This window comes from Rhincodon typus, chromosome 14 (assembly GCF_021869965.1).
Source record: "Rhincodon typus isolate 14 chromosome 14, sRhiTyp1.1, whole genome shotgun sequence".
NCBI classification, from domain to species: Eukaryota; Metazoa; Chordata; class Chondrichthyes; order Orectolobiformes; family Rhincodontidae; genus Rhincodon; species Rhincodon typus.
In genome coordinates this window covers 69,950,140-69,965,805 of record NC_063345.1, presented here as the reverse complement: position 1 = coordinate 69,965,805, position 15,666 = coordinate 69,950,140, and the positions used below count along the sequence as shown (strand labels likewise).

At 42.5% G+C, this 15,666-nt stretch overlaps 1 protein-coding gene across 3 annotated transcripts in view; it reads right to left on the bottom strand.

The window, feature by feature from the left end:
* Positions 1 to 4,115: 4,115 nt before the first annotated feature.
* Positions 4,116 to 15,666, bottom strand: part of slc25a14 (solute carrier family 25 member 14) — a 77,511-nt gene continuing 65,960 nt past the window's right edge. For all 3 annotated transcript variants that reach the window (XM_048605106.1, XM_048605104.1, XM_048605105.1), the window contains 3 exons: positions 10,601 to 10,736; positions 7,900 to 7,980; positions 4,116 to 7,051 (listed from right to left, as the gene is read on the bottom strand). In XM_048605106.1, the coding sequence (XP_048461063.1) occupies positions 7,010 to 7,051; positions 7,900 to 7,980; positions 10,601 to 10,736 (259 nt within the window). In that variant the 3' untranslated portion in view covers positions 4,116 to 7,009. The remainder of the gene's footprint in view (positions 7,052 to 7,899; positions 7,981 to 10,600; positions 10,737 to 15,666) is intronic.

Sequence of the window (15,666 nt, the reverse complement as noted above, 5' to 3'; positions counted from 1 at the left end):
ATTCTAGCTATCACACTTTTAAAGGCCTCCCAATTGCCAGAAGTCCCTTTGCCTGCAAACAAGCTACTCCAGTCAACCCCGGCAAGCTACTGTCTAAATTCCATTAAAATTTGCCTTCCCCAATTTAGAACGTGAACCTGTGGACCAGTTTTGTCCTTCTCCATAACTATTTTAAGATTAATAAAACTATGGTCACTGGTCCCAAAGTGCTCCCCCACTGTCACCTCAGTCACCTGTCCTGCCCTATTTCCCAAGAGTAGGTCGAGTTTTGACCTTTCCCTGAGTAGGAACCTGTACTGCTCGAGGAAGCTTTCTTGAACACATTTAACAAATTCCACCCCCCATCTAAGCCTGTGCCACTTCTAAAATTCAACTGATCAGAGATGGAAATGTTATGAATCTTTCTTCCCAGACTCTTCCATCTGGCCACATCCCTCCTTTGAAGCTCACACCTTGTTGAGTATATTCATGATGCCCCTGAGCTGCTCCGCTCTCACTCTGAACAAGTTGTCTAGAGCAAAGGCATCAGGCTCATCTTGTTATGTCCCCACCTTGAAGTTTGAGCTCAGCATGATCTGGTGCTCATCTATCAACATTGCCTCCTCACTCACATCTTCAGCCAATACTGTTCCTCCCTTCTCTCTGAGAGCAAAAAAAAAATCCCAGTCCCTGGTATCCTCCATCCATCTGAGCCCCCTCCTCTGGCTTCTTGTCCTCATGGAATCATAGGCTACTACAGCATAGAAACAGGATCTTCAGAAATGATTACAGCACAGATGAAGGCAATTCAGCCCACCAAGTCTGCACCTATCATCCATAGCAGTTTTCATGTAGTCATCGGGGGCACCTGTTGCCCAGCCCTCACTGGCTTTCAACTGATTGACACTCTAGATCATTTCAGAACCAACCACATTGCTGTGGCTATGGAGTTACTTATAGACCAGATTTCCCTAAAACGAATCAGATGGGATTTCATGACAATTGACAATAGTTTCATGGTCATCATGAGACTCTTAATTCCAGAGGTTTCTTTTAAATTCAAATTCCACCATCTGCCATGGCACGATTTGAACTCAAGTCCCCAGAACATTACATGGCTCTCTGAATTAACAGTTCACTAATAATACCACTGTGCCATTGCCTCCCCTCCCCCATTTGAGAAGATTACAACTGATAGATCTGCGATCTGTGTCACTGCTTCTACTAGGCAGCAGATGGCAAAGTAAATTCAGGATGGATGTTCCTAATAAACAAGGAGGCTAGAACTAGGGTCATTGTCTAAGGATATGAGGTGGGTCATGTAGGACTGAGTTAAGGAAAATGTTCTTCACCCAGAAAGTAGTGAGCCTGTGGATTTCATTACCACAGGATCTAGTTCTTAGGAGCTAAAAGGATTAAGAAGTATGGGGAAAAAACCAGGAACAGGGTACTGAGTTAGGTGACCAACCACAATCATAATGAATGGTGTAGCAGGCTCGAAGGGCTGACTAGTCTCATTTTCTGTGTTTAAGCAACATTCATGATGGATAGAGAGAAGGCACGAGATGAGGTATTTGGATTTCCAAAACGCATTTTATACGGTGCCACATCAAAAGTTACTGCACAAGCTAACAGCCTACGTGCAGGTAACATATGCACGAGAATAAAGGACAAGTTAGCTAATGGGATGCTGAAAGTAGGGATAAATGGGTCTTTTTGATTTTGAAAGCTGTAACTAGACTATTTATGTCTGCATCAATGAATTGATGAGGTGTTTGAATGTATGGCAATTAAATTTGCTGCCGGTAGCAATAAAGGTTGCAAACTAAGTTAGTATGTCATCAAAAGCTTAGACATATCACTTAACAAGATCTAGCTTTTTCAACAGTGTGACAGTAAAAAATGTGCAAAAAGAAATGCAATTTCTGTTGTCCTCTACTTAGATGGCAACAGCTCACCCTGTAGAATTGCAGGACGCCACTGACAGCTACTTCTCTTCCCAAATGACCCCATCCCCCAACCACTGGAAGCTGCATTTACCGTCACAATGGAATGGAAACCGTGGCTGTCAGTTCTTAACAATAATGATAGTGAGCATGGATAGTGACGCTTACTCTGGACCAATGGAACAGTGAGAAGAGAAAAGTGTAAACTTAGAGTGAAAGTCATGTGAAAACTGCAAACAGCGTGAAAGTTTACAAAATGAGAAAATGAGGCATGCAAACCATGAGGAACACAAGAATAACCTGTGAAGAACTCAAAGTGGTGCAGATTAGTAAAACAATGAAAAATTGTGCAAATATATTCTAAAGGCGAAAAAAAAAGGTAAATCCACTGAAAACTGAGGAAAGGTTTGAGTGAAATTTAAGAAAAAAGTGAAACAGGTGAAAGAGAGAAAATACAAATAAGAACTTAAGAAAATGGTCAGAATTGGAAGATGAAAAAATTGAGTGATAAACACAAGGAACTCAAAATGTTGGGTGTGAAACAAGCAAATGTCATACTGATGGGATAAAAGCTAAGTGGGGTGGCACAGTGGTTAGCACTGCTGACTGCTGCCTAGCAGCACCAGGGACCCAGGTTCAATTCCACCCTCAGGCAACTGTCTGTGTGGAGCTTGCACATTGTCCCTGTAACTGTGTGGGTTTCCTCCAGGTACTCTGGTTTCCTCCCACAGTCCAAAAATGTGCAGGTTAGGTGGATTGGCCATGCTAAATTGCCTTTAGTGTTCAGGGATGTGCAGCTTGGGTGGGATGCTCCAAGGGTCAGTGTGGTACTGGTTGGGCCAAAGGGCGGTTTCCACACTGTAGGGATTCTATGAAAAATGTGGACAAAGGAGTGAAAAAGGTGCAAAACTAGTGTAATCAACCTGATCAGAGATGTTATGACACACCTCTGAAGCAGATAGGAATTGAAACCAGGCCTTCTGGTCAAGAGGCAGGGACACTACCACTGTGCCAGAAGAACTCTAATCCTACTGTATTTGTTACTACCAGGCAGTCTCCCATTCAATTACTATCCAGGTCAGAGTCTGCTTAGCTTACAAGTTCAGGTATTTTCAAACTAGTATGGCCAAACATATTAAAAAAATTCACTCAACAAGTTCAAAGGTAGAAACAAAAACACGAAAGAGTAAGAAGTGGGATATTGAATACCTGGGAGATAGTTGGAGAGAGAGAACACGTAGAGGGAAAGAGAGTGGGGTGGGGCAGGTGGAGGGGGATAGATAGAGAGAGGGAAGAGACACAGAGTCAGCATCTTCAGGAGACAGTCAGAAGTCGCATGACACCAGGTTATAGTCCAACAGGTTTATTTGAAAGTCACTTCACCTGACAAAGGAGCAGCGCTCCAAAAGGTTGTGATTTCAAAGAAACCTTTTGGAGTATAACCTGGTGTCCTGCAACTTCTGACTTTGACCATTCCAGTCCAACACCGGCACCTTCACATCAGGAGAGAGAGAGAGAGATGGGGGGGGGCAGGGGAGGGAGGAAGAAAGAGAGAGCGGGGAGACAGAGTCTGCACTTTCAGAAGAGGGAGAGATAGTGAGCACCTTCAGGGGAGATGGAGTGAGTCAGCACCCTCAGGGAGAGTCAGAACTGTCAGTTAATCCTGTTAGATTAGTTGTCTCACAAGTAACACCAGAAGGAGTCTAATGACCCATATTTCTTAAACCGTATGGGGAAAGAGACAAAGCATCTGTCTCTCAGCAAGGGAATGACATCGCAGGTCTGGGGCTGATGATAGTAAAGGTCCATTTTGAGTATCTTTTCCCTGTCATTGGACAATTGAATGAACATAATTAAGGGCATGACTTATATGAGCTATCCAACAGCTCCTTAAATGGACACTTGAGAGGGAAGGGAATGAGGCAGAGGACAGCTCTCAAGTCAATCCATGCTCGGAGGGTGGAAGATATCATTGCTTAAGGCTACAAAGATCAAACTGCTCTGCCTTGTCATCTAACCCAGGCCCAGTAAACCATTCTCATCCACCACAGGTTGTGCGTCTGTGATGTCTTTCCTGATTGTGTTATACCTGTCACTTTTCAACAACCACTTGTGAATTATAACCACTCTTAGTAATCTACAACCCTTGATCAAATCTTATAGTTAAATAATATAGGAAGCGGAGAGAAGTCATTGCACAATTAATATTTTATTTTCCATATTGAATGCTTTTGTGCAATTATCCAGAGGGGAACAGTGTAATGAACAGCTGAAAATATCTGTGAGACCAGTGGTATCCAATACATTGCTGCTGAAACATTGAAATAAAGCAATAAGACTCAGCACCAAAATAACTGATGAACAATATCCCAGACCTGTGATTGCAGCTGCTGCTAATGTCTTCACTGCAATTACTCATGAAGAAGTAAGAAATATCCTTTTCTGGTGTGTTCATGGCTCCGGTCCCTTCAATTGTGTAAAGTTCAAATGCTACAGCCACATTTGAGGATCATTTGACCATTTTCTTCCATGCAATTTGAAAGAACTACAAATATATCATAAAGCATAGTTCTCACAAGTTAAAACTGAGATGTGAGAAAGTGATTAAGATGCTGATGTAAGTAACAGTCAGTTGGTCTGTCTGTCTTGGTTATGAAGGAACATTACATAACACTGTATGAGAAAGCCCTGGATTCATTATTTAACTGTGAATAACCGGAGGCAGAGACATAGGCAGGACAGCAAGGTGCTGATGTTTAAGGAGTAAGACTTTGGGAACAGGGTGATAGCATCCAGCAAATGCTGTACTGATATGCCATTTAGGAAGTTCAAAAATTAAATGGAGTTGATCAACCAATGTACATAATTATAGCGTTCATTATTTTAAAATTATGACACAACTACAAATCATACAGGTAGACCTTTGCAATTCCCATTCTATGTTCAAGTCCGAACCCCAAAAAGCCTTGACAAACTCCTAGCATATACATACCAAAACTGAGTAATTAAACAGGCACCCACACATGACAACTCTCTCACAGGAGATCATTCAACAGTCTGTGCTACATTGAAAAAATTGACAACAGCTGAACCTTTTCAGAACCGAATGACTGGTCAGCACTAGCTTTCAGTCTCACATAAAAATAGAGAAACATTTGTGCTTTGTATTTCAAAATTAAATCTGAAATTCAACATACACTCTTATCTCAAGAGGATTTCCCAATCCCCATGTTGAGTGTAACCTGAATAGGATCAGGAGGCCACAATACACAAACAGCTGCACTGAAGTAATACCTGATCTAGAAGTCACTAGCTCCCTTGAGACTCTTGTGATTGCGGACATGGTCAAGACAGGCCACAGTGCCCTCAGACAGGTCTCAGCAACGTCACTGACATGCAGCGTTCATAAAATCCATTCCCAAGGAGAGCTTCACTGCTTCCAATGGCATGTCATTTTGGCCCAAAAATAAATGAGTAACCATGAATGCTTGCAGATTGTCTCTGATTTAGTTATTAAGAGCTTAAAAATACTTCAACAACTTGAGAATCTCTTTTTTTTTGAAATGACCTTTCTGAATTCGATTTAACACTGAAATGATGCTGAGATCTGTATGGAGGCAGTCACCAGGTGGCAAGTATTTGTTTTTCTCTGACATAATTTTTCTCAATGAACAAACTGCAAAATAAATGGTGACTCCATGATTTAAGCTCCTGACAGCCCTTCTACCACTGGCGCATAACCATCAAAACATCTCAAACATGTAGAGAAGGTAAAAATAAAAATCTTGGTGTAGGAAAGCACCTGCAGACCAGGCTACAGGCTCATTTCTTAGTGCAGGGCTGCTCTGCACGAAGGTGGGAAGTGTCTGCCAACTGGACTGACAGTGTCAAAATCACCAGGTGTTTAACACATCACACTTTCAGCGAGAAAGCAGAATGAACCAGTTCAACACCAAGCAAAGCCAGCTTCAAAATTAGACCTTCAGGAATATGTTAAAAGAAATCACACTGAGGATCTATTGTAAATTTGATTGATTCTTAAGGAATCATTGTTTTTGAAATTTGAGAAGCAGCTTCGTGATGTGAGTTGTTTGGTGACTGTATCCAACTGAAGCTCAGTCCTGACATAATACACCAATTACCAATACACTTCAAATGTTCTTCCTCCAAACCAGTCTCAACTTTGTAAACAGTGAATGCAAGTTCTGTGCTACTAATTGATTTGGCATATCAACATTGTGTGGAATGTGGCAGAGGCTCCCAAGATTCATGATACCTATCCTCAACATTATGCATATTTGTTGAAGGACTCGAGCCACAGAAACTCACTTCCTATGTTGTGCATAATGCCATTCTAAGGTCTGAGCCCAGTATATCTCAACCTCTGCACTGTGCAAGGTGAGGGGTCCAAAACCCAATAGCTCACCTTCGAGTCTGCACCACTCTGCTCGGTTGGCAATCCATGTGTTCTGGGCCGCAGAAATCTGTTTTTGTATCACTGGTAGATAAATGCTGATTTGGGATCTTAATGAGTATACTCATTAATGAGAACATAGATAATAAGCTGATATGTGGACCAGGGGTCATAGGCAAACCTTTGAAGCCCAGAAAGTTCAAGGCAGTCCAAAAACATGTTTAGCTTCAAGTGCAAAAGACTTCTTTATGAGTAACCCCCACATTCGCACACACCTCCCCAAAGACACATTCCCAGTTATGTGCTGAGCACGCAATGCATGTGAATGTGTGAGGGTATGTATGTGCAGCCTGACATTCACAGTTGGGTTGTTCTACCCCACAACCCCATTTCTGTTGAGTGGTTTCCTATTTGGCAGTATCACCATCATCAATTGGGACTTTAATGCATTGAATCTTCTCAATTGTTACCAGAAAGTTAAAGTCATTGGTCGCTGTGCGTGAGTCATCTTTTCCACACAATGTATCTGAATTCAAGTGCAGTAACATTCATGCAACACCCTACAAGGGTGGAAGGCAACAGGGTGAATGAATGCTTCCCTCCTGTCAACAAACAAATGCCAGGCAGCAGTGCGAGCATGAAGAACAGTCCTGCAGAGATTAACAGGACATTACACAGGGATCTTTCTGAGCTGTTCATATGTAATAAAGAACTGAAAGCAACAGTTAAGGATACACAATATAATTAAGTTAATTATTGGTCAGCAAGCACACTACAGAAATATGAGAACCTCATAAACAACTCAGTTGAATAGGTTCATAATTTGTATCATTGTAACACTCAGCTCAGCCTCAACCAGCCCTACCTCACCAAACTGTACTAGGAAGATTTTTTTCAGATAGCTTCATTACCAATTGCCCAGAATTGTACTGAGCTGCACAAATCTGAAGGGCCCAGTTTGTGACCCGAATCCATATTACATTGGCTAATCTGCTACTATTGTCCTTACTGAGGATGAAACGAGCATGGATGGGGGTGGGTTAGAGTGGGGTGTTTTTCCCACCTTGCTAATACTGAGGAAGGATGACGACTCTTCAAAGGTACTTCATTAATTGTTACACATTTTGGATAACTCTGAGGTGATGAAAGGTTTTATAAAAAGGCAAACCTTCTTTTCTCATATTGCAGATGATTTTCATAATCCTGCCCGGGAGAGGAGATTATTGGATGAGTTAAGAGTGGCAATTTAGATTTCAATATTGAATAGGTTCCCTGGGGTAACTCTGGGACTGTGCTATTCCAACTGAAACCCACTCACACCATGCTGTAATGCCTCACTAAAAGCACTCACAAAATAAAGCAGTATACATTGAGGGGACTGACTGCAGTGGCAATTGTGACTTTTCCTGTGTGGAAAGAAGTGATGATGATTGGTGATGAAGATAATCAAGGGGCTTGTGCCTGGAGATGCATAATACAGGATCCTGCAGATTGTTAGAAAGATCCCAGCACACTGTTCAAAACAAAGTGAATGACAATCAAGTGAAGGAGAAAGGATACAATGATATTCCAAGGCCCCAGACGTAACCAATTGGGCCAGAATCCTTTGTACAGAGCCAAGAAACCTTCAGTCTTCCATGTCTAACAACACAAAGCGAAAATATTAAAACAGGAATTGAAGGAGAAGTTGTTCTTACTTCCTCCCACTTTCTACAGACTAAGGGGGTGGCCACGGGAACCTGCATGGGCCAAGCTATGCCTGCCTCTTTGTAGGATACGTGGAACAGTTCCTCTTCTGCAGCTACACTGGCACTATCCCCCACCTCTGCCTCTGCTACATCGATGACTGTATTGACGCTGTCTCATGCTCCCACAAGGAGCTTGAACAGTTCATCAACTTTAACTCAACTTTACTCTCCGCCACTTCTGCCATCTGCAATCCGACCCCACAACCAAAGATATATTTCCCTCCCTGCCCCTACCTGCTTTCCATAGAGGCCGCTCTCTCCGCGACTCCCTCGTCTGCTTCACACTCCCCACTAGCCCCACTACCCCCAGCACCTTTCCCTGCAACTGCAGGAAGTGCTACACCTGCCCCTACACCTCTATTCAAAGCACCAAACAAACCTTTCACATCTGACAGAGGTTCACCTGTACATCTGTCAACGTGGTCTATTGCATCCGCTGCGGTCTCCTCTACTTCGGTGAGACCAAGCAGAGGCTCAGAGACCATTTTGTACAGCACCTGCACTCTGTTCGCGACAAACGACAACACCTTCTGGTCGCAAACCATTTCAATACCCCCTCCCATTCCCTGGGCGACATGTCCATCCTGGGCCTCCTCCAGTGTTCACAATGAGGAGCAGTACCTCATATTCTGCCTTGGGAATCTACAACTCAATGTTCTCAATGCTGGCTTTACCAGTTTTAAAATCTCCCCACCCCAGCCTCATCCCATGACCAACCCTCCCTCTCATCCCTGCCTCCTTGACCTGACACAACTTGTCCATCTTTTCAGCCTGAAACGTCAGCCTTCCTGCTCCTATAATGCTGCTTGGCCTGCTGTGTTCATCCAGCTCTGCACCTTGTTGTCTCGGATTCTCTAGCATCTGCAGTTCCTACTATCTCTTGTCCATCTTCTCTCCCACCTATCTGCTCCTCCCACCTCACTGACCAATCCCCGCCACTGCCTACCTGCACTCATCTATCACCATCCCACCTACCTTCCCCAGCCCCATCCCTCCTCTCTATTTATTTCGGAGCTCCCTTCCCCGTCCCCCATTTCTGAAGAAGGGTCCTGACCCGAAATGTCAAGATTCATAGTTACCACTTGATTCTTGATTCCAGATATTTTTCACTGAATTCAAATTTCATCATCTGCTGTGGTGGGATTCGAACTCAGAACATTATCTTGGTCTCTGGATTAACATCCAGCAATAATACCACTAGGCCACTGCCTCCCCACCTGTCCTATATCCTTGAATGTTATGATATTTCAAGTGCTCATCCAAACTTTTATTTGAAAACTGGTAAGGTTTCTGGCTTCCACTACCTTCCCAGGCAGTGCATTCCAGATTCCTACCACCCTGAGTGAAAATGTTCTTTCTCAAACCTCCTCCGAATCTCCTGCCTCTTACCGTAAAACAATGTCCCCTTGTGACTGACCCCTCAAACGAGGGGAATAGATGCTCCTTATTCACCTTGTCCATACCCCTCATAATCTTATACACCTCAATTATGTCCTCCTTCACCTTTCTCTGCCCTAAAGAAAACAATTCACGCTTTTCTAGTCTCTCCTTATAGCTCAATTGTTCCAGGCAGCATCCTGGCAAACCTCCTCTGTATCTCCCTTAGTGCTACTACATCCTTTCTGTAGTGAGGTGATCATTCACTCTCTCAGGCATGCGTTCGCTCGCACGACTCTCACACTCGCGCACGCACTCACTTGCACTCGCGTGCCCGCTCCCACACATACACTCTGTTGCAATCATACGGACACAGTGCTACTACATCCTTTCTGTAGTGAGGTGATCAGACCTGCACAGATTGTGCCCTATTACTAAGCCAGTTTCTGATCCAACTCACCAAGTTTCCCTGAATTCCATGTGCTTTAACCTTCTCAATCATTCTCCCAGGTGGTACCTTGTCAAAAGCTTTGCTAAATTCCATTTAAACTGAACTTCCCTCATAGTGGGTAAAAAAATATATAAAGCACACCAAATATGTACATGTGCACGCATGCATGTGTCCGTATGATTGCAACAGAGTGTATGTGTGGGAGCGGGCACGCGAGTGCAAGTGAGTGCGTGCGCGAGCGTGAGAGTCGTGCGAGCGAACGCGTGCCTGAGAGAGTGAATGAGCAAGAACAATATGAAAGAAAACAAAGACATGACAGAACAAAAAGAGAGGGTAGAAGAGGGAGAGTAGAATGAGGACAGGACAGTAGAGAGGTGAGAAGAGAGAAATGAGTGATGTTAGGAGTTCAGGAACAGGCTGTTTGTCAGTACATAGATTACAAAGTCTCCCAGCAGCTTCTTCCAAATCGTGACAGGAATTACTAGGAAGATAACTGATCTATCCAATCATATTCTGGGCTCTACTCAAGTCTCACACATGGACTTATAGTTTTGGTTGCCATCCATAGTTCTGATGGACATGAATGAACATTGCACTCAGTTCCTGCCTACTCTAATTTGTAAACCTGTGAACAGTTTCTTACAATAGTTCAGCAGTTAATAAATCAACCCCAGCTTGGACTTACTTGTAGAAGACCATCCAGAGTCCCCTTGTAAATTACGTGAGTCCCTGAAAGCACTTTCTGGTTCATCATGCGAGTCCGCACTACATCAACCGGATTGGAGGCCAAGGCACCAGCTAAGCCACAGGTAAAGCTTGATCTGCATCAACAACAAACTCCAACATGATGTACATATTCCAGCAATTACAGATAACTGAAACATTTATTGAACACCTGAGAATCAGATTAATTCTGCTGCAATGGATAGACATAAAATACATTTGGGCAATTTGCACAGACCTCAGTAAACATGAACTCAGGATGGTTAGGATGAAACAAAATCAAACATCACAGCAGGCCACAGCCATAGAGATGTACAGCACAGACACAGACCCTTTGTTCAACTCGTCTATGCTGAGCAGATATCCTAAATTAATCTAGTCCCATTTGCTAGCATTTGGCCCATATCCTTCTAAATTCTTCCGATTCATGTACCATCCAGATGCCTTTTAAATGTTGTAACTGTACCAACTGTGACCACCTCCTCTAGCAGCTCATCCCACACACGGACCACCTTCTGCATGAAAAAGTTGCCTCTCAACTCCCTTTTAAATATTTCTCCTCTCACCTTAAACCTATCCCCTCTAGTTCTGGATTTCTCTATCCTGCTAAGATGACCTTGGCAACATGCCATTCTGATGCCTCGCTGTCAGCTGCAGAAATGTCTGTGCCCCTGACTTGAGAGTCCCCTATCACCATTGATCGCTTGGAACCTGATATACCCCTCGTTACAGTAGAGCCGGTCACAGTACCAGTTAACCTGGCTATCAGTGCTCCCCTGGGATTCCACCGCCTCCTATATTTTCCAATACAGCATAGTTTTTTGAGATGGGAATAGCCACAGGAGACTCCTGCATTTACCTGCCTACCTCTCCTACATTCTCTAGAAGTGGCCCATTTACCTGACTGCATCTGTGGCTTTTCTGCCTTCGTGAAACTGCCATCCTTCAAACCCCTGGTTCCTGTAAAATTCCTCCTTCCCTCTCACTGTCGCTCCAAACAATCCATGCTATCCAAAAATATTTCCCGCAGATAAAATTGTCAGAAACACTGAAATTCTCCCAAATCTCCCACATTCAACAGGAAGAGCATGTTACTATTATAATGGCTATCTCTGCACCTTAATCTACAGACCCAGAGTATAGCAGTCTTGCTGCTCTAAAAACACTGCTCTAGGATAACTTAATACTTTTATTTTTTTTTAAAAATTGAGTCGAATCTCAGTAAAACATGGAAAAAGTACTCTCACCCTACCCACTATTCTAGATTTAGAAAAAACGAATAAGATTTATAAGTTTCATGTGCCTTAAAAACAAACACTTAGCTGCTGACACTCCTAACAGTAAGTAGTTCCGATAATAAGGTCTCTGCACAGTCAGCTGTAAATTTCACTGTTTGTTTTTCTTGGACAGAACTCTGATTTCCAAAGATGTCTGTACTTTCGCAGTCAGTCAGCTGTTGAAGTTTGCTGCTTGGTTTTTTGATGAACTCTGGAGCCATCCGCTGATCTCCCACATGGTCTCTCCCAAAATGCTGGGTCTCTCTCTTTCCTCCCATTTAAAGGAGTTAAATTGCAGTATTTTATTTTTTTTTAAAAATGTTCCAAAAACAAAGCAAAAACTTATAAAAACTGTAAGTATTGCTCCAAGAAATCAAGGAAATCAGCTCCAGCACTAAAAAACCTCAAAAAAAAGCTCTTACGACCACGATTCTCTTCCCATGTAGCAGTCACACAAGCCAAACAGCTAAGCGCTTGTGTTGCTGAATTGATCGTAATCTGAGTCTTCATCAGTAGCTTGAATACCTAGTAACTTCAGTACCACTCTGAGCTGCTCAACAACATGATAGAGGAGATATAGCTGGCCTCACAAGGCTACAAGATTAATAAAAACAACAAGCAGGCTCCAGACGAGAGTTTATGACAGCATCTGGAAAACAGGGATAGTAGATTAAACCAGAGATACCAGATACCCAGCCTCCAAGGAACCTGTATTTTGATTAATGTAAACAGACCATATTAGAATTCAAGTAATGTACTGCCTAAGTGCTTCTCAATGTATGAACGTCTGATGATTTCTTGGTTGGGCAGAGTCCTGATTCAGAATCTGAGGTAGAGTTCTCCCAACCCATTAGCAAAGAATAAATGATTGTAACTTGTACCTGACACTCCTGAGATAACTCCATAGAATAATCTAATGTAACATAGCAAGAGACATAAGAATTGACTGTAAAAGCTTCTACAGGCATGTAATCAGAAATCTTTGGTTCAGATGAATGTGGTCTCTTAAAAGTAGAATCAGGAATATCTATGATGGGGAATACAGAAATGGTGGATACGCTTTTTGATTACTTTGTGTCTGTTTTTCCTGAGGATAGTACAAGAAATCTCTCAGAATTAGAGATCCAAGTGACTAGAGGATGAGGAAATGAAGAAAATTAGTATTATTAAGGAGGTTCTGTATTAGAAATTAATGGGGTTAAAAGTTGATAAGTCCCTGAGAATTGATAGTTACAACCCAGACTGTCGAAGGAGGCAGCGGCGGAGATGCCTGATGCATTGGTAATCATTCCTGCAGATTGGAAACTTGCAAATGTCACCCCACTGTTTAAGAAAGGTGCAAGGGATAAAACAGGGAATTATAGACCCTTCAGCATTTTATCAGTGGTAGGGAAAATGCTTGAATGTATCATAAAGATCATAGACACAGGAGCAGAATTAGGCCATTCAGCCCATCAAGTCTGCTCTGCCAATTGATATGGCTGATACGTTTCTCAAGCTCATTCTCCTGCTTTCTGCTTGCAACCATTGATCCCCTTACTATCAAGAATGTATCTCTGCCTTACATACATTCACTCACTTGGCCTCGACAACCTTCTGGAGCAATGAGTTACACAGATTAAACACCACAGGCTGTGATAATTAGATGCTTGGATAAAAATGATCCAATTGTGCCCAATCAGCAACAAAATCATGACTGGAAAGTCATGTTTGTCAAACTTGTTGGAATTCTTTTGAAGATATTGCTAACAAAACTAATAAACAGGAATCAATGAATATAGCATATTTGGATTTTCAGAAGGCTTTTTGAGAAGGATCCTGCAGGAACAAATGTAATATTTCTAAATTTGTAGGTGATGTATAGCTAAGCAGGAGTGTCTGATATGAGGAAGATGTAAAACATTTTCAGGAGGATTTCGACAGGCTTAGTGATGGGTCAAGAATATGGCACATGGAATAAAAGGTAGAAAATCCACTCTGGTAGGAAGAACAGATGTGCAGATCATTTCTTAAGTAGTTAGAGATGGGAAAATATAGATATGTAAATAGTCTCGGATGTCCTTGTCAATAAGTTACAGAAGGTGAACTTGTAGACGTAGTCAACTATCAGGAAGGTGAGTGGAATGTTAACCTTTGTCAGAGGATTTGAGTACAGGAGTAGTGACATATAAGATGCATTCATCCAGAAAGCAAGGTGCCACACAAAAGGTTGCTGCATAAGGTAAAGGTGCACCTCATTACGGATAGGGTATTTGCATGGATCAGCACTGGGTAACTAACAGAAAGCAACAAGTGGGGATAAATGGGTGTTTTTCCGGTTTGTGATCAGTGGCTAGTGGTGTGCCTCAGGGATAGGTGTTAAGCACCACGACTGTTTACAATTTACATAGATGATTTGCAGTTGGGGACCAAGTATCTTGTGTCAAAGTTTGCAGATGACACGAGTGGTAGAACAAAGTGTGCAGAGGACACAAAGTCTGTAGAGGGATACAGATAGGTTAAGTGAGTGGGCAAACACCTAATGGATGGAATGCAATAAAAACCGAAAGAACTGTGGATGCTGTAAATCAGGAACTAAAACAAAGTTGCTGGAAAAGCTCAGCAGGTCTGGCAGCATCTGTGAAGGAAAAAATAGAGTTAACATTTCAGGTCCGGTGACCTTTCCTCAGAACAGGTTCTGAGTAAGGGTCACCGGACTCCAAATGTTAACTGTTTTTTCCTTCACAGATGCTGCCAGACCTGCTGAGTTTTTCTAGCAACTTTGTTATTGTTGTTGTTGTGGATGGAATACAATGTTGGTAAATGTAAAGTCATCCACTTTAGTAGGAATAACAGCAAAATGGACTATTATTTAAATGGTGAAAAATTACAGCATGCTGCTATGCAGAGGGACCTGGGTGTCCTTGTGCATGAATCACTAAAAGAAGGCAAATGGAATATTGTCCTTTATTGCTGGAGGAATGGAGGATAAAAACTGAGAGGTAATACTGCAGCTGTATAGCGTATTGGTGAGGTCACACCTGGAATACCATGTGCAGTTTCGTTCTCTTTACTTGAGAAGGATGTGCTGGCACTACAGGGGGTAGAGAGGAACACAGAACATAAGCTGTATGGCACAGGAACAGACACCTCGGCCGACAATGTTGAGCCAAACATGACGCCGAATTAAACTAATCCCTTCTGCCTGCTGTTGGTCCATATCCCTCCAAGATTCACTAAGTTAATTCGCAGTTGAAAGGGTTGGCTTATGAGGAGAGATTGAATAGACTGGGACTATACTCATTGGAATTTAGAAGAATGGGGAGGGGGTACCTTATAAAAACAAATAAAATTATGAAGGGAACAAATAAAATAAAAGCAGAGAGATTGTTTCCACTGGCAGGTGAAACTAAAACTAAGGGATATTGCCTCAAAATCAGGGGGGAGTAGATTTAGGACTGAGTTGAGGAGAAACTTCTTCACCCAAAGTGTTGTGAATCGGTGTAATTCCCTGCCCAGTGAAGCAGTTGAGGCTACCTTATTGGATGTTTTTAAGGCAAAGAGAGATTTTTGAACAGTAAAGGAATTCAGGTTACGGCAAGCAGCCAAATAAGTGGAGCTGAGTCCATGAAAAGGTTCTTATTGAATAGCGGAGCAGGCTTGAGGGGCCAGATGGCCTACTCCTGCTCCTCTATCTCTTATGTTCTTATCATTAGTAAGTTTGAGAATGACATCAAAATTGGTAGTATAGTAGACAGTAAAGGAGGTTATC